This window comes from Tricharina praecox, assembly GCF_024521635.1.
Source record: "Tricharina praecox strain CBS 144465 chromosome Unknown BZA05scaffold_36, whole genome shotgun sequence".
In the NCBI taxonomy this organism is placed as follows: domain Eukaryota; kingdom Fungi; phylum Ascomycota; class Pezizomycetes; order Pezizales; family Pyronemataceae; genus Tricharina; species Tricharina praecox.
In genome coordinates this window covers 250,814-271,590 of record NW_026250438.1, presented here as the reverse complement: position 1 = coordinate 271,590, position 20,777 = coordinate 250,814, and the positions used below count along the sequence as shown (strand labels likewise).

The window sequence follows — 20,777 nt, the reverse complement described above, 5'->3', positions numbered from 1 at the left end:
AACAGTATAGCATATATCGGCATCGAACCTCATCTCATGAGCTGTGCGGGACCTCTATAAACCCGCCAACCACCATGCCTACCAAACGTGCGCGATCCCCACTCTCCTCAGCCTCCGGAAACCGACGTAACAAGAACAAGGAGTCAGGAGCCACTGCGCCTGCGGAAACTTTCACGCCGTTATCGCATCGGCAACCCGAGCATCTTTGTGAACCGCGAGTCCCTAAGGACACAGAGCTATCGCCATTGGCCATCTTCTCACTCTACTGGGGCGAAAGGATTCTCGACGAGATTGTAATCGCTACCAACCTCTATGCCGAGTCGAGGCGGAGTCGAACTCCATCGCGCCTCCAACCCTTGCAGCGGAAATGGAAGCCGTTGACGATTGGCGAGCTGAAGCGGTTTCTCGGTGCAACTATCTTGATGGGTGTAGTCAAGCTACCATGACGTGGTGACTACTGAAACAAAGGATTGGTCAATCTGCCAAAGAGCTCGCTTTCGCTCCATAGATGTCAGCAAATCAGGCGGTATCTTTACATCTCCCTGCCACCGGACGAGTTCAATGCGTTACCGCCGGGGCAGCCAAGTTGGACGGCGGAACGCGAGCCTCTCTCCTCCCACCTCCGTCGGCGATCCCAGAAGTTGTATTTCCCCGGCACACACGTAGCGGCGGACGAGATGATTGTACGGTTCAAAGGAAGCAGCAGCGCTAACACTACCGTTCGTATGCCCCGCAAACCGATATCTGGTGGCTACAAGATCCTCGCTATCTGTGATGCCGGCTACACCCTCGACTGGATATACGCATCTCGCATCCACCACTCGATTGACGGTCTCTAGCAGTAGGTCACAGAGTCGACACCCCCTGGCTTGGCGATCTTTTAGCTGTGCCGTTCCCTTGAATATCCCGAGGACCATCGTTAAATCGTCTATATGGACGACACTTTCACTACGGTCCCCTTGCTGCGAGTGCTACGCAGCTACCAAATTGGTGCATGTGGCACTATCCGTCTTGATTCTGCAGAGCTGCCGGTTGAGATGAAGTCGGACTTGAAGGAGGCTTGGAATAGCCTTGGTGGGCTGGTGGTGAAGCCATCTGAAGTTGAACAGGGATCTACGGCCGATGTCCTTTGTATCCGCTGGGAGAATAGCACTGTGCTCCGATTTCTTACAACAGTCCATCCGTGGAACGATGTCACACTCCAGCTACGCCGCCAACCGCGAACAACCAGTACCAACGCTGCTGCTGCTTCTTCTTCTGCTGCTGCTGCTGTCCGCCAGGTCTTCGAAGCCACAGAACGCACGCTGCCGTATATCCCCACAGTATTTACCATATTTACCAGAAAGTCCCAAGATTTTACGCGGGAACGCGCACAGGCAGCAGTGGCGTATGCCAGTGGTAGTGGTAGTGGTAGCGGCGGGAGTCATAAGCTAGTCACAATGGCGAGAAGGCGTGCTTGTGTTGTGTGCAGATATAGATTTGAAAAGACTACCTAGGCAGGTAGGTGATTGACTGGCCGGAAAGGCAAGGTCCAAAGTGGACGTGGTGGGGATGAGTGTATTTCATGTCAACCTGCTGTATGAAGCACTGTGTGGATCTTGTGGACCTGGGGGGGAGAGCTATTGGGTGAAGGGTGAAGTGGCACGACGGAGGTGCGGAAGTCGTTGGGGAAGTTGCTGGGTAGGAGCGCTCACGGCTGCGAAACCGCGTATGCGGTGGTCTGCTTGCTTTTGATATCACTCGATGTAACTTCACCCAGGCGTAACACCCAAAGTGAACACAAAAAAAAGATAATTGTTAGCCTGTAGCTCAATGACATTGAATAGCACCTTCCAGCCGAATTCTAGATATTCAAAGGCTGTAATTGGAAGCCCCGCCTCGCCTCGCCTCGCCTCGCTATTGGGCTTGGTATTTTGTGGCTCGGCGACAGTGAACAGCACCTTAGTTAACCTTCTGTAACTCAGCAACAGTGAATAGCACCTTCAACTTCTATGGCTCAGCGACATTGAATAGCACCTTCTTGCCAGATCCCAGATATTCCAAGCCTGTGGTCGAAAGCCTCGCCCTCGCCTCGCCCTCGCTGGGCCATTGGGCTTGATATTCGGGCGGCAGTGGGTGCGCAGGAGGCAGAGCTTTATCGAAGGATTCACGCAGCCCGCGCACACGAATGCAGTGAGCTCGAGCACTGGTCATATTCCATATCCCTTAGGCGCAGGGCTCCAATGCATGGCATACCGCTCATCTGGCCTGTTTGGTGGGGAATGTTCCGTCTACCCAACAGTGGCAGATCAACAGAAAAGGTCAAAACCATCATCCCCGATGTCACGCACGCCCCAGTCTGAAAGAAAAAAACAAGTCAAGAACTAGAAAGATATTCATTTCCTAGTCTCAAAACAGATCACCCGTCCATATCCACCGCACCCCGTAGTACAACCCTGAAAAAGGAGAGTGAATGAATGAATCACTCTCCCTCTCTGTCGTCCACATGTGAATCGAATGACATTACATTAGCTGAAAGCAAAGTTAGGTATTCATATTGCACAACACACACACACACACACACTAAATCATCTCCTGCCCTGCAGCCACTTGTCGGCAGCAAGGAACGGCTTGGCCTCGGTCTCCATGGTCGCTTCCTGCACGAGAACCTTGATGCCGGCCACAACCTGGGTTTGGTCAGTACGTGCATCACACACACGGGGAAGGAAGGAACAAATGGTAAGACTTACTCCATCCCAAACCCTGAATCCGAGTTCAAGGTCGCCGACGATATCGACGGCCTGCGGAATCATCTCCCTCAACTTGCCCATGTGCTTGCTCTTGTGGTCATCGGAGGTGGGTTCCGCTTCGTTACAGAGCTCGTCGAGATACGTCTTGGCGGCGATCCCGAGACACGAGTTTACTTCGTCGATGAATGGCAGCCTAGAGGCAGGGTGTGTCAGCTGTGGTCAAATAGTGAGGTAGAGTTGCCCAGGATTTCGTACTTCAGACCCAGTTCCGCCCAGTCGTCCCTGCTCTCTCTGTCCACATCGCCCGCCATCAACATGTTGACCAGCGTCATCTCAACAAAGTTCCGTAGTTCCCTGGTAAGTGAACGGCTGAAGCCGTTGAAAGCCAGCATATTCCGGCTCAGAGGACCAGTGTACCCAATGTTCTTATGATCCATGTTGACCAATGAGCAGACGCGGGACACCAGCATGGTGTTTGCCTTGTCCTCATCTAAACACTTATCAGTGGCGCCCATAGAATGACCAGACTGAGAAATCACCTGAGCCGCGCGATGGGGCACCAGAAAATGTCGGGACGAAGTTGTCCGGCTTCAATGCCTTCATGCGGAACAATTCGAGGGCGATGTAAAGAGGTATGAGCAGAGACTCGTCCTCTGTGTCCAGATTCTTGATGGCGGCAACCAACGCTTTACCCCACGACGTGAGCCTGTGAGATTCCCCAGCAACGAATCCGCGCATCTGGAACATGCGCCACAGGGCGTTGACCCTAATCTCATCTTCCGAGTCCAGTAGCTTTGTGTGTAATTTTAGTAAAGTTCACCGAATCATGATCGCCAAACTGGACGGGATACCTTTTCTGGGATTTTAGGAGTGACGGTTTGAGCGGCAAAAGACTCATCCTCCAGTGACGTGATGCAGAAGGCGAACTCCCCCCATTGCTGTCTCTTGGTTAGCCCTGCGTGCAAAACTTGGACACCTGGGCCCTACCTTCTGCTTGTCCATCACTGGTCCCCACACATCCTCCCGCACATTCCACTTCTGTGCAACCTCCGATGGGTGGGCAATGTCCTTGTGAACCAGAGTCTTGGGTTGCGCCGGGTCAAACCAGTTGTAAACCTTGACCTCGCGATTCAAATAGTACCTGTGAATCGACTTGGAGAGGAGAGAAAGCGACTCAGTCCTCATAACGTTCAGCTCGTTGAGGAACTTCTTGTACTCGTCCGACTCGTTTCCGTCCAGTGGCGGCGATTGGATGTATTCTCCAGTGGTGATCATATCCATGACCTGGGAGCCGATCATTCCGCGGGACAGATAGAAGTAAAGCTCCTCCGGCAGGCGCAAACCAATGAAGTCCTGCACATCGGCGGGCGACTCGTGGAAGTTCATCTGCTCGACCTTGCCATCTTCCGTCATGACCGGATGGTGCTTGATGGCCGCACGCGCTTTCCTGAACTTGTCGAGATACTCGGTTTGGTCGGGATGGGAGTTGATGGCGTTTCCAACGGACCTGTTCCTTTTGATCAAAGCGACAGCGTCCGAGAACTGTTGCTGCGAGTTCTCGAGTGGGGGGAACGGGCGACAGAACGAGCAGCCAGACAGAAGGATCGCATCGACGAAGTGGTCGTTCGTGAGCAACAGATCGGACCGGAGCCTCGCCTTGTTTACCCAATAGAAGTGGCCGGTGCCAAGGTTAAAGTTAACGATGACTTTCTCGACATCGAAGAGGAACAGATCCGACCCTCCATAAATCGAGTCAACGTAGCCGGTCTTCTCGAGGTACGCCAGCTATTTCGCTTCGAGTCAGCACGGGGAGCCCACTCCGAAGCTTGCACGGACGAAACCTTACCTGGGGCCATGAGGCATAGGGAGAAACCTGAAAATCAACTTTCTCATCCCTCAGAATCCTCATGACGATTCGGAAGAGCTCCACAACGGTGATGACGCCTGCCTGACCAAACATATCCACCGCCTCCACCGCCTGTCCTTTGTCATAGAGCTCCCACGCACGGGTCCGAAGCTTCGCCGAGTCATCAGGAACCGAGAACGGCTTCTCCGTCGGCACCATCTGGAGTCCGCTGAAGACGAACACGGGCTTGATGCTGTTCTCGCGCAACTCGCGGATGTCGTTCTGAATCATCTGCTTCAGACCGAAAGGAAATCCCCCCAGGGCCGAGACGAGCGGCTCCTTAAGCTGCAACGCGAGAGCCTTCTGGAGGTAGTAATGGGCTTCAATTCCTATGGCCGTGTCCTTGAGCACCGAGATGGGGAGCATCTGGGCTCTGCCGTTCGCTTGCGACCAGACATCGAAGGTTCCCGGGCGGGCGCTGGGCACTGGCGAGCTATCAGCACGAGCGGCGGAGGTGACAATCATACTGTCGGTGCAGGAGGCAGGATGAGGACTCAAACCAGGCATTGCGACAGTCATGGTAAGTTTGGCGGGGAGATTAGTGCCGTAGCTTCTGTGCACGATGGTCCGAAAAAGGGAAGGGAAGCGAAGTGAACGAAAGGAGCGGCCGGCCGGGTAAATGCGCTCGCTGGAGACGAGAAGGAATCGTATGGACACCTACAACTCAAAAATGAGGGGAAAGCTGAAGAGATGAATGGATGGAGGGCGCAGTGGAGGGAGGGGAAGAAGGATAAGGGACGGGGTGGAAGAAGGATTTACGCGGAGGAATAGGAGGACAGGCGCCGAGCTGTCGTGGTTTAAGGGCGGACACCACTTGGGCGAATCGTCACAGCCCGGTCAATTTTGGGGCCAGGAATTTGTGACGTCCGCGGGGCCAACTGAGCGGAAGTTCCCCACTAACAGAGTTTCGATACTTTCCGCACCCTGGTAGTGCACGCTCAGGCACATGCTAACAACCCGGGAGTTCATGCGAACCCGACACGGCGTTGTAAATCGCTAGGAGATATCGGTATCCTAATTCCTCAGTGTAGAGTACACCGGGTCTCTCCAGACATCCGCGAATAGGGATCCATACGTTGGCTAAATGCATTCGGACCATAGCCAGAGCATGTAAGCTGTCGTTGGGGAGGGGGGCAGATGCGACGGTTCAGCTGTATACAGCACATACATACGGTACTCCGGGCTTCAGCCTCCACAGGAGCTTCGCTTTGGGGGCTTCTGCGGAATGGGACGGCATTCTCCGCCTTATCTTATCACCCCACTACGCGGAGAAGTGAGCTCCACTCGATCACCGTTGCGGTTGGTAAGTAGTGATGACTGTATACCGTCGCCCCGTCCCTTGAATTGCAACTGCTGGCAGTTCTTTACCCATACTCGTGACACCTCCATTCACCCTCCTCTTCCTATTCAACTGCTACAAGATCGATTCCAAGATGCCCAAACTCGCCGCCTCCCTCGACATAATAACGCTCACCGACACGCCTGAGTGTGCTGCACAGCTACTCGAAGCTGCAAAGACACTGGGGTTCGTCTACATCACGATGGCTGGCACCGAGATTACTCCCGAGGCGGTAGATGAGATGTTCAAAATTGTATGCCATCTAACTCTCTAACGAGCTTTGGCTGACACCCCGAAAGTCAAAGCAATTCTTTGCCTCCCCGGAATCCGAAAAAGCAAGCTGCGTCATATCCGCAAACAACAAGGGCTGGTCCGGAATGCTCTCGGAAACCCTGGATCCACCGAACCAGAAGCGCGGGGACTTCAAACAGTAGAGCGCTCCCCTCCCCGGCACATCCGCGGGGAAGCTGACATATGCCAGAGCCATGAACTTCGGCGAATTCACGCAATCCGGCGAACCGCAACAACCGATCACACCCACGCTGTCGCCACACCTTCCCACGATCGCGCACTTCTCGACGCTCTGCGCCAACGTCTCTCGGCGGCTCCTCCGACTATTCGCGCAAGCACTATCCATCTCCGCCTCCGCCGGCGGCGCAGAATACTTCACCGCCTCGCACACGTCCACGAACGGCCCGTCGGGTTCCATACTACGGCTGCTCTACTACCCCCCCATCTCCAGCGGCGACTACGACCCATCGAGCGACATCCGCGCGGGCGCGCACAGTGACTACGGCTCCCTCACGCTACTGTTCCAGCACGACGGCGCGAGCGGCCTCGAAATACTCTCCCCCGGCGGCGGGTGGAGTCCCGTCCCCGTCGTGTCGGAGGCGATATGCGTCAATATCGGGGATCTGCTGAGCTATTGGACCGCGGGCCTGCTGCGGAGCACTGTGCACAGAGTGGTCGCGCCGGGGGACCAGGCGGGGGAGCGGTACTCGATGGCGTATTTCTGCCATCCGGTCGATAGCACGCCGCTCGGCGGGATTCCGAGCGAGATTGTAAGGAAGCGTGGAGAGAGGGGCGCGAATATCGAGGACGAGGAGGTGCTCACCGCCGCGAGACATCTGAAGAGTCGGCTTGCCGCGACTTATGGGTGGAACAGCTAGCTAGAGTAGCTAGCGCATAACTACATCCATTCCTTAATAAACGAGTGCCATTCCATACGCCAAGACCCTAGTAAACACAACCAGCATAAAAAAACCTCCATCCCATCCCACCTCTCCCTCCCTCCACAACCACGCACAACAAACGGTACGACTCCCTCCCCTCCCCGCTCTCTTCCCCCCTCCACGCTCCCCCTCCTCTTACCCTTCCCCCAAACAAACGGACACACCACGTGTCCGCCAAAATGATGAGCACTTAGAGTTCTGCAATTCCGAACGATGTCCCTTCGTTCTCCGCAGGCTCCATCATCCCCCCTCCGGTCTCGGCCGGGATAGGTGTGGGATCCTGCAGTCTTGCGGAGGACTTGGGACGGATATGTGGATTAACTTAAATCTACACTTGATCTGATTTTCCCGTTTACATACCCCCCACCCACCGACTACGTACGACGGAGATGGAGGAGAGAGAGATGTGGTCGGGATAGAAAGCTAATATGAAGGGTGGGGAATAGACTCGAGTCGATGTTCGATGTTCGTGGGGGACGGTGAGGAGTGGATAAGGGAGATGGGAATGGTGGCAGGAAGGCAATAAAATTATCATGCCGTGCATTCTTTGGAGAGATCGTGAGGACGCGAAGATGTGAAGAGTGAAGATGTGAAGAAACATTTGTGTAGAAAATCGGAGTGCAAGTGTCATGGAAACATCCAAAAGCAGTATCGCCACGACTTCTAGATATCAGGTAGGAATGCCAGACACGCGATAAGAACCGGTGGCTGTAGCGACAAGCATTAAGAACGAGACCAACGGTATGAAATGACCGAAAAGCAGACGGCCACTGACAGAATCCATGGACTCGCAAGTCAACCGGTCTTCCTTCAACATAGTATCTACTTGGTCCCTCCTTCCGGTGATTGGACTACAACATTCCAACCTACCGTATGTTGGTTCGGCGAATAGATGGCACGCGTTTAAGATTTGGTTTGGACATCATCACTAAATCACTTCATAGGGTCACGAGGTGAAGAACAACTGAATTCAACCTTAAAGAACCCCAGCAAAAAGAAAAGTATTTTCCCGACCTAAAGAAACCAACCAAGCAAAACACCCGACCCGTAGACCCGTTTACAATTTCTGGAAGATAAGTCAGTGTTGGAAAACATCGAAACCGGATGATGGGATAACTTACGTCGTAGTAGTTGTTGACATCGGGCACGACCTCCTTGATACCCTTTCGCTTCCTCATCTCCTGCACAATCTGTCCGGACTTGGTGGTGGCGTCAATGGGAGATCCACCGGGCAGAACCTGCCAGTGGTCGAAGACCGACTGGGGGAAAGCTTGTCCTCCGGTGTTGGAACGGAGATCGGCGGTGAAACCGAACGACTCGTTGACGGGAAGGTAAGCCTTGACGTTGAACAGAGGAGTTCCGGGGCGCTGCTCCTCCGAGAAGACGTGACCTCTTCGTCGGGTAAGAACACCGTAGATACCTCCCATGGCGGACTCGGGGACCTGGATCTCGACCAAGTACACGGGCTCGAGGAGAGCGGGGTCGGCGAGCAGGGTGGCGGCGTAGAGCACACGACGCGCGGTGGGGATGATCTGTCCACCTCCACGGTGGATGGCATCGGCGTGAAGGGTAACATCGAGGATGTTGAAGCGGACGCTGCGCATGGGCTCCTCAGCAATGGGACCCTCACGGGTGGCCCACTGGAAACCGGAGACGACGGAGTCCTTGATTTCGTTCAGGTACTGAACAGCCTTGGTCTGGTCAACGAGCAAGTTGGCACCGTTGGCGTCGGGACCGAAGCACCAAATCTTACGGGCATCAGTGACATCCCATCCGTGCTCGTCAGCAAGGATACGAGCGCGGGCCTTGAAATCGTCACGGGGAGAGATCTTTCCGTTCTCAATGTCTTTGGAGACATCCTCGTCAAGAGGCTGAGCAGTGACGTAAAGACGGTTGTGCTTGTTGGGCGACTTGGATAGAGCGGTGATGCTGGAAGTACCGGAAACGGTCTCACGGTAAGAGACCACCGGGGGTGAGACACGGAGAGGAACGCCGGCGTGGTCCTCCTCAAGATCCTTCAAGCAAATCTCCAAGTGCAACTCACCGGCACCGGCGACGATGTGCTCACCGGACTCCGAGATGAAAGTCAAGACACAAGGGTCGGACTTGGACAGACGCTTAAGACCCTCGACCAACTTGGGGAGATCGTTGGCGTTCTTGACCTCGACGGCGACCTGCACGACGGGAGAGACGGAGAACTTCATGACCTTCAGGTTGTGGGCGGTCTCGGAAGTGGTAAGGGTACCAGACTTCAACAAGAACTGGTCAACACCGACCAGACCACAAATGTTACCGGCGGGGACATCATCGATGGGCTCAATGTAACGACCCATCATGAGAATGGTACGCTGGATGGCCTTGACGAAAAGGTCCTCCTTCTTTCCGGGAAGGTAGTTGGGTCCCTGGATGCGGACCTTAAGACCGGACTTGACGGTTCCAGAGAAGACACGTCCGAAAGCGTAGAAACGACCCTTGTCGGAGGTGGGCACCATCTTGGAGACGTAAAGCATAAGGGGTCCATTGGGGTTACAATCGCGGATACCGACACCACACTCGTCATCGATGGGTCCCTCGTACAGAGTCTCGGCACGGTACTTCTGGGCGGTGACGGGGGAAGGAAGGTGAAGACAGATCATCTCCAACAGCGCATCGGCGGCGGGAAGGAACTTCTTCATCACAATCTTCAGGAGAGCCTTGCCCTCGAGGTCCTTCTCCTCACCCTTGAGGACGATCTCCAACTTGGCCAGAAGGTTGGTGGTGTCATCCTTCTTGAAGTTCATGATGGCAGCGAAGATCCTGAAGATGGGGTCTAAGATGAACTGGTTGAAGGCACGCTCGAGAGCCTTGCCCTCGTACTGCTCAACCTTGGTCCACTTCTTGGTCTTGGGGTTGAAGAAAGAGTCGCCCTATTCGATTTGTCAGTCTCGGTCCAGAAAACATAGAGGAAAGGCCTCAACATACCCAAAGACGCTCCATCATCTTCTCCTTGTCAACACCAAACTTCTTGGCGTAACGGCCAGCGAACTGACGGACGGTGAAAGCCCATCCATGGAGACCGGAACCGAAAGCAATGGTGCCCTGGTCGGGGTAGACCTGGACGTCACCGAGGGTCTTGTCGTAGTAGGTGGCGATAATGACGTTCACGGACTCGACGGTACGGGCGAAAGACTGGTACAAGTCCTCCTTGGAAACCTGGAGCTCCAACAGGGCACGGTCGACCTTGTTGATGATGCAGACGGGCTTGATACGCTCACCAAGAGCCTGACGCAGCACAGTCTCGGTCTGGACACACACACCGGAGACACAGTCGACGACAACCAGAGCACCATCAGTGACACGGAGGGCAGCGGTAACCTCAGACGAGAAATCAACGTGACCGGGGGAGTCGATCAAGTTGATCAAGAAAGAGTTGCCGTCGGTTTTCTGCTTGATGTCCTTGACGTCCTCCTCGAGGAGCTCGGCGTACAAAGAAATGGCAGTGGACTTGATAGTGATACACCGGTCCTGCTCGTCCTGCCGAGTGTCGGTGAATCGGGCCTCTCCAGCCTTGGCGGCAGAGATAATACCAGCACGCTGGACCAGCGAGTCGGTGAGGGTAGACTTTCCGTGATCGACTATGGGATGGGAACGTCAGAGATGTGTCCTCCGTCGACGGTTCGTTCAGCATCGACGGAAAGACTTACCGTGAGCAATAACGGACATGTTACGGACGTTTGTCGTCCGGTCCATGAGTTCACGGATCTCCGCGACGGTGAAGCTGTAAGACCAACATCGTCAATTGAATGCTCTTCTCGTTTTTTCGAAGCGGAGCAGCGGAAGCAAAAATTGACGAAAAGCGGGGAAAGGCATCACTTACTTGACCATCTTTGCGGTTGTTTTGAAACTTTTACTGGGGAAACAATTGAAGGTGAAAAGTTGTCTCTGCTCTTTCGAAGGAAGAGGACCACGAGACTCTAGAGATTGCTCGCTGGGAAATGGCGAAGCAAATTGGGAGGGAGGAGATCGTGGGAGAGAGTGAAGGGAAGTTCTCTTGAGCGGGGAAGAGGAGGGGCTAAAAGGCTCGAACGCCAAGCACGCTAGTCTCAGCCGGGGGGACTTGCAGATTACCAATCGCAGATTTTGTGTGTGACTGCGGAGTGGGGCGGCTCCGCAGGCAAGCCAAAGTATGGTGGGACGATAATCACCCCTCACCTTCCAGTCTTGACGAGCAAGAGTGAGTCGACAGCACGGAGCAATGCAGCACAACTGTCAACGAAACACCCGCTCACGGCGAGGTCATCGCCTGTCTATCCGAAGGCTCATAGCCAGCAATCGAGCGCTTCGTGGGGACACCGAGGCGAGAAACGGCTGAAGCTCTGGCGAGCCTGCAACTATTTAGGGCATCTTGCGCTGCGGATGGTGTGACCGAGTTTGACATCATTCCTCATCACTCCTGCTCGACCCGTCGGCAAAACGGCTAGGCAATTCCCCGCCTCCAATCAATGCGAAGAGGCGATGCTCATGGCCTTGATCAACGGCCGCCAGGAGGGAGGAGAGGCTGGAAAGTAATTTACATACATATGCACATCACTCATATATACAATCATATCGGCCTATGCTGCATGATGAGGACGGATTTAAGGGATCCTCTTATCGCTCTAACGCCGCTGCAAGCGTGTCGGTCGATTCATAGGCTATCACTCTACTACTGGACCACTACTGAGCCAGCTCGGAAAATATCCTCGCATGTATTTAAGGGCTTGCCCGGGCACCTCTGTGACTGGTGGGGCCAGGAAACGGTGTATGTGTTTTGAACTGTCGCAGGATGATGAAACGAAATAAAAAAAGTAAGGGCTTGCGAGCCCGCAGCGAAAGGTTGATGTCGCCGAACGTCTGAAACACGGTAAGGAAGCTAATTGGTTTAGCGTTCCTAGCGGGGAATATCAAGGCATCTTCTGCTTTTCGAAGAAGTTCTCCAAGCACAGAAATTGCTGCCGTCGGATTGCGAGATACCATATTTACTGGTTGAAGCGGATGCCAGCGAGTTGTAGTGCCCTTTACCAGGTCTTTGATTCAGAGTTCTGCCTGAACTTATGGCCTATCACGAGAGGGGTATTGCCATGCCCGCAATGGCATCCACTTGAGATCATGTGGGACGAGATTGCTCCCATGAAGCTGTCCTATGTTTCCGGTGTAGGTGGAATCCTCGGATTCCTTTAGGACAGGATTCTCATGTATGTACTGGATTCCACCCCAGAAAATATCCAGTTGGAGTCTGGAGACGGCCCGAGATCCAGAACCTCTGCACAAGAAGCTTCGGCCCGACCTGGGACAACTTTGGCTAATTTTGGTTCTTCTGACGAGTACGTAGAGTTGGCTAGTAACTCGAGGGGCGTATGTAATTGTGCGTTTCCTCTGCTTCGGACAGTTAAACAGTCCGTGTGAATCCCATTTCCACGGCGTCAAGTCTCAAGTCTTCATGATGGAGTTGGTGACGACGGGCAAGCGTAAATGGGGATTGGCTGCACGTACGATTGATGCTCTCTGAAGAGCCTCTGATAGAATCACACCTGAGCGCCATCCATATCCATGGCCAGCAGATGTGTTGAAAAATTGGAGTATCTACATCAGTAACCACGGACCCTGACGTTAGGCCAGTGGTTTGAGCCGCCTTAAACGAGAAATTAGACAAAACGCGTCTTCCCTTCACCTTCCATGTAATACAACGCGACTGACCTCGAACCCGTTCGCTGCTTTCTGGGCCGCAACTGCCAACCACCGTCACGACCGTCACGACTCTCTCTACCATCCATTTACCACCAGCGGGGGCACACAGCGATCGCACGTCTGCATCACAAGATCCTCCTCAATTCCAATCCCACATCACACTCTTCGCACAATGCCAGTTCCCTCAATCCCCACTGCCGCCAGTGCCTCGCTCCACTCCGGCGAAACCGTCAAGCTCTTGGAGACGATCCACCGCTTCCGCCCCTCCAAAGCCTTCCAGAACATCAGTCAAGGCAGCGAAATCACATCCCTGGATTTCGATGACAAAGGCGAGCTCTGCGTCGCCTCTAGCACCGATGAGACGCTTCAGGTGTACGACTGCGGGAGCGGGCGACACCAAAAGACGCTCTTCAGCAAGAAATACGGCTGCCACCTCGCGAAGTTCACGCACACCTCCACCAACGTAGTCTACGCCTCCACCAAGGGCGACGACACGATCCGATACCTCTCCCTCCACGACAATAGCTACATCCGGTACTTCCGCGGGCACCGGCGCATCGTCAACAGCCTCGAGGTGTCCCCTGTCGACGACCAATTCATTTCCTCATCGTACGACGACACCGTGCGGCTATGGGATCTTCGCAGCCCAAACTGTCACGGAATTCTGAACATCTCCTCGCCCTCCATCGCGGCCTTCGATCCCAGTGGCATCATCTTCGCCGTCGCCTCGCACACCGCACAGAGCATAATGCTCTACGACCTCCGCAACTACGACAAGCAGCCGTTCACCACCTTCACCGTTACCGACGACAGCTTCCTGAGCAGCTTCTCGTACCCGCCCCGCATGCCCGCCTGGAGTAAACTCGAGTTCAGCAACGACGGGAAACACATGCTCCTCGGCACCCGCGGGCACGCCCACTACATCATCGACTCCTTCGCCGAGAACACCGCAAAGTTCTTGTACCGCGTCCACCGCCCCCGCGGACCCACCAACCCCAACGTCACCGAAACCGGTGGAGACGTATGTTTCACGCCCGACGGCCGCTACATTGTCGGCGGCCATGGAGATCGCGGCGTGAGCGTCTGGGACACGGCGATGCCCGCCGATGAGAAGAAGACTCTCAAGCCAGTTGTAGATCTGGCAGAGAATGGCAGGAGTATGGCTGCGTGTGTGGCCTTCAATCCGAAGACCAATCTTTTTGCAAGCGCAAACAAGGAAGTGGTGAATTTTCTTTCTTTACCTGACGATTGGGAGTGTGGGCACTGACAATGGCCGGGTGCATAGATCTTCTGGTTGCCGGAACAGCACGCACCGGATCCCCCGCAGTCTCCGCAGCAGAGGTAGTGTGAGTTACGGGAGAGGGATGGATACACCGGGTGAAATGTTTTTTTGTACAGTATTATTTGATGTCAGATAACCGCATGAGAGCAGCTGATTTGTCTTTTTGTTACCTTTGTTTTTCCTGCAATTACGATCACAAGACGAATTGATGAATATAAACGGAGGGCCCCCAATCAAATCGTGAAGTAGGCAACTAAGCAAGTATCCCCGTGAAAAACAAACAATACGCCCAGACCCCTATTCCCATCTATCCCCACTCAATCTTCAGCACAAACTCTAAAACGGATCGTCGTCGTCGTCCATCATCCGGCCCCGGCCGCCCCTGGGCGGACTACTCGCATCAGTGGTCATGGTGTCATCACCCTCGCCGGCCGTCTGCAAAATATCCCTCACGATGCGTCTACTCGCGGCCTTCGCCGGCGTAGCAATCAGCTTCGACGGCGGCAGGTCAAACCGCATAGTCTTTGGCGGACTCAGGCCCGCCGGCAGGAGGATATCGTCGTCGCTATCGTCGTCGTACATGTAGTCGTACTTCCCGATGGCGGAGGCCTTTCCCATTCCCTTGACGGACTGTTGGCCGGCGAGGGCAGCGGCGGCCTCGAAGCGCGCTGCGCCGGGAGTGCGGAGTGCGCGCGGAGTGAAGATTTGCGTGCGGAGTTGGGGCGCGGGCGGCGACGAGATCGGCGAGCTGTCAAATTCGCGGCCAAACTTGGGTTTGGGCGTCGCGGCGGCCGCGGGACGGTACCGTGACGGCGCGGGCTTGAGTGGTGTCGCTTGCAGCCGCCAGTTCTTGTCGAGGACTCGGTGCATGATTGCGTCCTGGTCGACGCCGGGGGTGCGCGCGGGGGGGCGGAAGGGCGAGGAGTCGGGGGAGCCGGCGTAGCGGCGGGTGGTGCGTGGTGTTGTGGGCGGCGGCGGGAGCGTCGAGGAGTCGGCTTCCAGTGCGGCGGCTGAGGTGGGTTGCCGGAAGCGGTTCAGCTGCTGCCGTGGCGCCCGCTCCGGACTCCCGTATTTCATGGTCAGCTCCTTCGCCAGTGTTTCGAATGGCGACTCGATATCGGCCCAGCCCTGGCTCCCCGTGCTACGGCCGGATTTGGGCGTGCTCTGCATGGGCAGCTGCGCAGACGTGAGGTTCAGCGAATCCAGCATGGAATCGTCCAGATCCAACTCGGTCTCCCCTTCGTCCTCCTCCGGCCCCTCCTCACCGCCCATCGTCTGTTGTGTAGCATCCTCATCCCGCGTATAATCCCCGTGCGCATGGACTCTATGGGTACCACTGTAGTGTCCCGGCGAAGACGCGGCCATGGACGTTGCATCCTCCGCGTACGTTGTCTCCTCCTGCTGGACATCGGTCTCCTCTTCGTCGTCGTACGTTACATCCTCCTGGTAATTCGAGATGGCAACGTTCGCACTGGCCTCAAAGAACTGCTTCCAAAACTTCGGGGGTGTCAGCACCGCACCAACAACAGCACCCAACCAACCAGAGAGGGCCCGACCTTGGACCCCTCCCACACCGCCTCCGACTCCTGGCCGTAGCGCTCGACAATCGGCAGGATCGAGGAAGTAACGATTCGGTGGGCACGGGCGAAATTGTGGTCGATTTCTGAACCATCTCATCAGAGTTCTGCTCCCTTCCCCACCCCACCTCTCTCCCCAGCGCTCAGACACGTACCTTGAAGCGTCAACGTAATCTTCTGCTCAATCTTCTCGAGTTCCGCCGTTAGGGACTGCGGGCGCTGTGCCATGATTTTGCCGTGCTGGGAAAGGAAATTGGTGAATATGCGGTATTATGAAGGTGAGCGGTGAGCTACCGTAGTGGAGTCGCGATGTTTTGTTGTCGTGTACTTGGTGTGGTTGCTCGCGTTACGAGATACAGCTAGGGTTTTACCCGGCGGATCACGGTGCTCACGATATCGTCATAATAAGTACGGTCATAAGTTATGGGTTCCTAATGGCTCTTCGCAAAGACTCACCTCCAGCAGGCCATATTCGTGGCCTACCTTCTCAGTGTCTTCCTTCACGTAGATGAGCTCATATACAGTAAATTATACATAACCCGACCCCAAGTTTTTATTTCCAGTTTCAGCCCGTAAACACCGCCCACACCGCCCTACCACCTGATCCCACCCATCAACTCCTCCGCAAGGTGCAGATGATCAGGAAAAATGAAGACAAAGGCATTATGAAAACAAAGAAAGTAAAAAAGGGGAGTAAAAACCAAATGTCAGTATCCATCCAACCAGTGGGTTTTTAGAGAGCATTAAGGGGGAGAAGTGGAGTACAAAATAATATTCCCCAGAAGATAAAAAGAAAAAAAAAGAAGCCCTAATTGAACCCATCAGAAAAGAGCGAGATCAAATGCGCTTTTTATCCTCGTCGTCATCGTCACAAATTTCGGTGTCGTCCTCAGCCTCGACCGCTTCCTCCTCCCAGTCCTTGCCCTCCTCCGAGAGCCGTCTCCGTCTGCGCTCCTTCATCGCATCCGCAATCCTCTTGGAGACAGTTTCGAAGCCGGCCTGGGTGGAGATTCCTTCCATACCACTGAGCGCCTTGATCGAGAACCCACCACTGTTCGTCCTCGATCTAGCGCGCGAGGCCGGCCGACTGGCGAACAAGCCAATGTTTCCAAGGTTCGCAAACGACTCGCTCCGCGGAATGTTGTGCTTGACCGGACCATCGCCATGGCCGCCGTCGGAGGAAACATCGGAATCCCGACGCTGGAATGTGATCGACGGCAAACCGTCAGTGGGATTGCGAGCGAAGGGATCTGCGACAACACGGCCGGACTCGAAATCGGGGTACAACTCGGGTCCGAGGGAGTTGATGAGATCCGTCACGTCCGCGGAAAGCTGCGCGCGCTTCTCGCGTAGCTTGACGAGGGTGTTGGCGCTGGTGGGGTTCAACGACAGGATGAGGGGACGTAGTGACTTGGCGATGTCCATTCCGATCTCGCCGAACCGCAAAGCGGCAAAGGTGATAGTGGGGAACAGAATCCATCCGACGATGGCAACGCCAATGGTGGGAACCCAGTCCGGCATCAGTCCGTAGAACCGGTGCTTGGCTGTCCACCAGCAAAAGAGAACGACGTAAAAGTTATAGCAGAGGGGCGCGAATGCCAGAGACACCAGCAGCTTCCACGTAGCCATCACATCTCGTCCCTGGATCTTCACGGTGGATCCCTTAAGCGCCTCCTTAGCCTTTTGGATCGAGATGATCTTTGTGGCAATGAAGACCGGGAGGAAAAGTATGAATCCAGGCAGCGCCCCAATGCCGAGGATGACAAGTTTGAAGACGCGGTACACCAGGGTCCAGATAACCTTGACGATGGAGAATTTGGCGTACTCCACTTGGTGATCCCTAAGGCCGAGCAGGCGCAGTTGACGGTTGTATTCCGAGACGGATTTGCGCAAGTTCACCACCCGGAGGTCGTCCTTGTAGTGTACGTATCCGTTTACTAGGCGACGGTTCAGCTCCACCACTGCCGGAAGCGGGAGCTTCTTCTGTGTCGGCTTGTATAGCCTGCGTGCAGCTTGGATAACCTGTCAAAAGTGTGAGCGCTTACTCCCCAGTCATTCCCGGCGAGTACTGGTATCATACCATCAAGGTGTCATAATCGGGAGAAGTAACGGTGACGGCAAGCAATCCATTGTAGATGAGCTCAAGCAAGGCTCTAACAGCTTCCCTCTTTTCACCACCCCGGTACATCTCCACCAGCTCCTTCGGGACTTCAATCGGATTGCCGAACTCAATCACAGCCCTCGACCGGAACTTGTGCGCATGGAAGTAGTTCATGCCCGCAGGGACAATCTTCAGGTCGCAATCCGGGTTCGCGGCGAGGGCTCCAAGCGCCATGATAGCGACACCAGCCTTCAAAGGCAGCAGCTCCGTTCTGTCGTGACTACCCCCCTCGGGAAAGATACCGACACATCCGCCCGAGTTCAACCTCTCAAACACCGCATCGTAAACCATGGTCTGATCCACCTTGGGCGCCTTCTTGAACTTAGTGCCCAATCCCTCCTTCGTTTTCGCCGTCAACTGTGCCATGGCACTCGACGCCTTAAACTCCTTCTTCAGGACGATCTCCTCATCGTTCAGAATCTCGGCAATCTCAGAGCTGGCGGCACTCCGCCCACCCACCGACGGCAGGACCAACAGTCCGCCAACCATACACTCTTCGGTGAACTTGGTACCGACACCGCGGATGGTCAAGAGATCCTCACGGTTCAGCAAGTAGATGCGCCCCGTTCCGGGCGACGTCATGTCCTGTGCGCGGGCCACGGGCACCGCTCCGACGCGGCGCGACAGCCATCCGATGAACTTGCGGCGCATGGATTTCTCGGCGACAAGAATGGCGAGGCGACGGCGCGCTTCGAGCCGCACGGCGCGCATGAGAATGAGCGGGTCGACAAACTACGGTACCAAAGTCAAGTCAGCCCACCTGTATCCGTCTGCATATCCTTATCGCGGGGAAGGCAGAGAGAGGGGACAAGAAGTTTGCCTACTACTCGCACCACCTCTGGTTGTCCAGTGGAAAATTACCCACCTGGTTTGCATGCGGGGCAGCAACGAAGATAACAGCGCCCCGTCTGGGAATCCTGAATGCGCCTCGGGGGTGAACTTCACGGAAGAACAGGTCCACCAGAACTGTTGTCTATCAGCCCACTCGCTCCCTCAAAGCTTCACTTCCCTTCTCTCTCACTCGTGAGGGACACTAACGCGAGAACGACCAGATAATGAGGTCGTAGCTCCAAGGCACCATAGGCGCAAAATCTTTCGGACCCGACATTGTGGTAAGGAGCGCCTCGACCGGTGGTTAGGCTCCGATGACGTTGGGGGAGAACAAAACGAAACTTTGAAGAATGAATAACAGACGGGCAGAGGAGAAGTTTATATCGAGAGTTTCTTGAGAAAAGGAGAGAGAGCGAGAGGGGGAAATTATGGGAGTTTCAGCACATGTGTCGAGAAAGTCCAGTTCAAGTGGATGGATGAATGGATGGAGTCGTTGCTACAGCTAGCGTGGAGGACGATAGGGCCGCGGATGGCCAAGAAAGGGAGGCTGATTTCCAGGGATCCCTTGGCGCATTCACCTCCATGGGTTCCAGCCTATTAATCTAGTGGCTTTTCAACCACACCGAGTGATCTCGACTTGTTATTGAAGAATATAGAGCAAAGTCACCTTTCATCATGAGATTCACCTATGCATCACAGACAATGGTGGCAAGCCCTTTGGACTGTCCTATACCGACCATGTTGGTCACTTTTTGACGGTCCGCTTCGCTGAAGCCGGGCCAGCTTTCGATCAGTATCAAAACTCGCCGCCACCGCTCCTCTTGTTGTGAGCTCTTTCTCACAATTCGAATGGAGAGCCCGCGGATCCACCATAGCAATCGTAACAGAGAGATCTTCAATTTATTTCGCATGCAGCCTATCTAGACTATGGTGAACTGTCACACTCCTTTCCAACCATAGCAATCGTACCAGGTGGTGGTTAACCCAGTGCCACATAGTGATCTCGAGTGATTTGGAAGCTAGGTACCGTGGATCAACAACCACCGCCGTAGATTCCAATCACCAGAGTCCCAAGCCCAGTGCCCACACAACCACCTCACCTACACCCCTCTGCCGGCACAACATCCTCGGTGAAGACATGTACATATAAACAGGGAGCCGGATCAGATGTCCATATCTCGCGGGCGATGGGATCGCCCCAGGGAGTGCACGTGTAGTTACGGCCCGGCCCGGCCCACCTGGCACCCACCTAGCACCCACCCGCCCAACCATCGTCAGTAAAATAAAATGCTGTCCAACCCATAACCTTCACGACAACCCGGAATATGCTCGGCGATGCTGGCAGCTGGTTGGATCCCGGTGGTCCTGTCAGTAAGTCGGTCCAGTAAGCCAGTCGGTTCAGTCAATCCAGTCGATTCCCAGAATTGAAGTCTAGACTTTATTGTACATAGCAATCCCCGGTGTATGGCGTGGTGATGCCCTATGAATCCTGATGGTTGGAAGAAATTCACATGTGCTCCGCGGCTACTCCCTCGCGTTCCCCTGCAACTTATGTCGTTTAAAAATGTGAAGATACTCTCGGTGAGAATCGTCGACCACCCGGGAGGAAGGTTGGAAGAATGGATGGAAGAACGGCAGTAATACCGGCCGGCCGGGGTCCGGCCCACGCCGTGGGCAGCATGTGCTTTCTCATCTCGAGTTACCATGTGATTTGATAATGCAGTCTTTTTTCCGCATCAATCGGTATCTACTTGAGTAAATAGCACAGATGATCGTTACGGTCGACAAATAACAGCTCAATCGTCTATAAGAAGAGGCCAAAATCCGCAAAATCCGCAATAAACAAAGCCACAAATTTCCACCCCGCCCCAATCCTTAACATGGCCAAATACTATCAACAAAAACATACGCACCCAAAAAAACATAATAGCCAATATCGTGCAACCAAAAAACGCAATAGAGTATTAAGGTCTCTTTTTCTACGGAAGGAACAATAACGCAGTGGGGTAGATAG

The 20,777-nt window shown here is 54.6% G+C and overlaps 6 protein-coding genes across 6 annotated transcripts; 2 read left to right on the top strand and 4 right to left on the bottom strand.

Annotated features, from left to right (window-relative positions):
- Positions 1 to 3,632: 3,632 nt before the first annotated feature.
- BZA05DRAFT_190047 (PIN domain-like protein) lies at positions 3,633 to 5,497 on the bottom strand. The gene is made up of 4 exons (XM_051479400.1): positions 5,297 to 5,497; positions 4,576 to 5,060; positions 3,871 to 4,514; positions 3,633 to 3,812 (listed from the first exon to the last, which is right to left on the bottom strand). The coding sequence occupies exons 2-4, from the start codon at positions 4,999 to 5,001 to the stop codon at positions 3,731 to 3,733; spliced, it is 1,152 nt and encodes a 383-aa protein (XP_051335351.1). The 5' UTR covers positions 5,002 to 5,060; positions 5,297 to 5,497; the 3' UTR covers positions 3,633 to 3,730.
- Positions 5,498 to 5,901: 404 nt separating this feature from the next.
- BZA05DRAFT_189995 (uncharacterized protein) lies at positions 5,902 to 7,351 on the top strand. Its single transcript, XM_051479399.1, has 3 exons — positions 5,902 to 6,227; positions 6,274 to 6,404; positions 6,456 to 7,351. Exons 1-3 carry the CDS (start codon positions 6,069 to 6,071, stop codon positions 7,141 to 7,143), a joined length of 978 nt encoding a protein of 325 aa, XP_051335350.1. The 5' UTR covers positions 5,902 to 6,068; the 3' UTR covers positions 7,144 to 7,351.
- Positions 7,352 to 8,160: 809 nt separating this feature from the next.
- Positions 8,161 to 11,307, bottom strand: BZA05DRAFT_411704 (elongation factor 2). Its single transcript, XM_051485028.1, has 5 exons — positions 11,063 to 11,307; positions 10,890 to 10,963; positions 10,168 to 10,820; positions 8,328 to 10,112; positions 8,161 to 8,272 (listed from the first exon to the last, which is right to left on the bottom strand). Exons 1-5 carry the CDS (start codon positions 11,068 to 11,070, stop codon positions 8,264 to 8,266), a joined length of 2,529 nt encoding a protein of 842 aa, XP_051335349.1. The 5' UTR covers positions 11,071 to 11,307; the 3' UTR covers positions 8,161 to 8,263.
- Positions 11,308 to 12,895: 1,588 nt separating this feature from the next.
- Positions 12,896 to 14,354, top strand: BZA05DRAFT_189891 (WD40-repeat-containing domain protein). The gene has a single exon (XM_051479398.1). The coding sequence runs from the start codon at positions 13,085 to 13,087 to the stop codon at positions 14,177 to 14,179; it is 1,095 nt and encodes a 364-aa protein (XP_051335348.1). The 5' UTR covers positions 12,896 to 13,084; the 3' UTR covers positions 14,180 to 14,354.
- Positions 14,355 to 14,530: 176 nt separating this feature from the next.
- BZA05DRAFT_448985 (DASH complex subunit Ask1-domain-containing protein) lies at positions 14,531 to 15,999 on the bottom strand (the record flags this gene model as incomplete). Its single annotated transcript, XM_051487304.1, has 3 exons — positions 14,531 to 15,691; positions 15,751 to 15,857; positions 15,927 to 15,999. 3 exons carry the CDS (start codon positions 15,997 to 15,999, stop codon positions 14,531 to 14,533), a joined length of 1,341 nt encoding a protein of 446 aa, XP_051335347.1.
- Positions 16,000 to 16,268: 269 nt separating this feature from the next.
- Positions 16,269 to 19,332, bottom strand: BZA05DRAFT_477395 (uncharacterized protein). Its single transcript, XM_051488305.1, has 4 exons — positions 18,971 to 19,332; positions 18,798 to 18,898; positions 17,852 to 18,664; positions 16,269 to 17,793 (listed from the first exon to the last, which is right to left on the bottom strand). The coding sequence occupies exons 1-4, from the start codon at positions 19,038 to 19,040 to the stop codon at positions 16,609 to 16,611; spliced, it is 2,169 nt and encodes a 722-aa protein (XP_051335346.1). The 5' UTR covers positions 19,041 to 19,332; the 3' UTR covers positions 16,269 to 16,608.
- Positions 19,333 to 20,777: the final 1,445 nt, after the last annotated feature.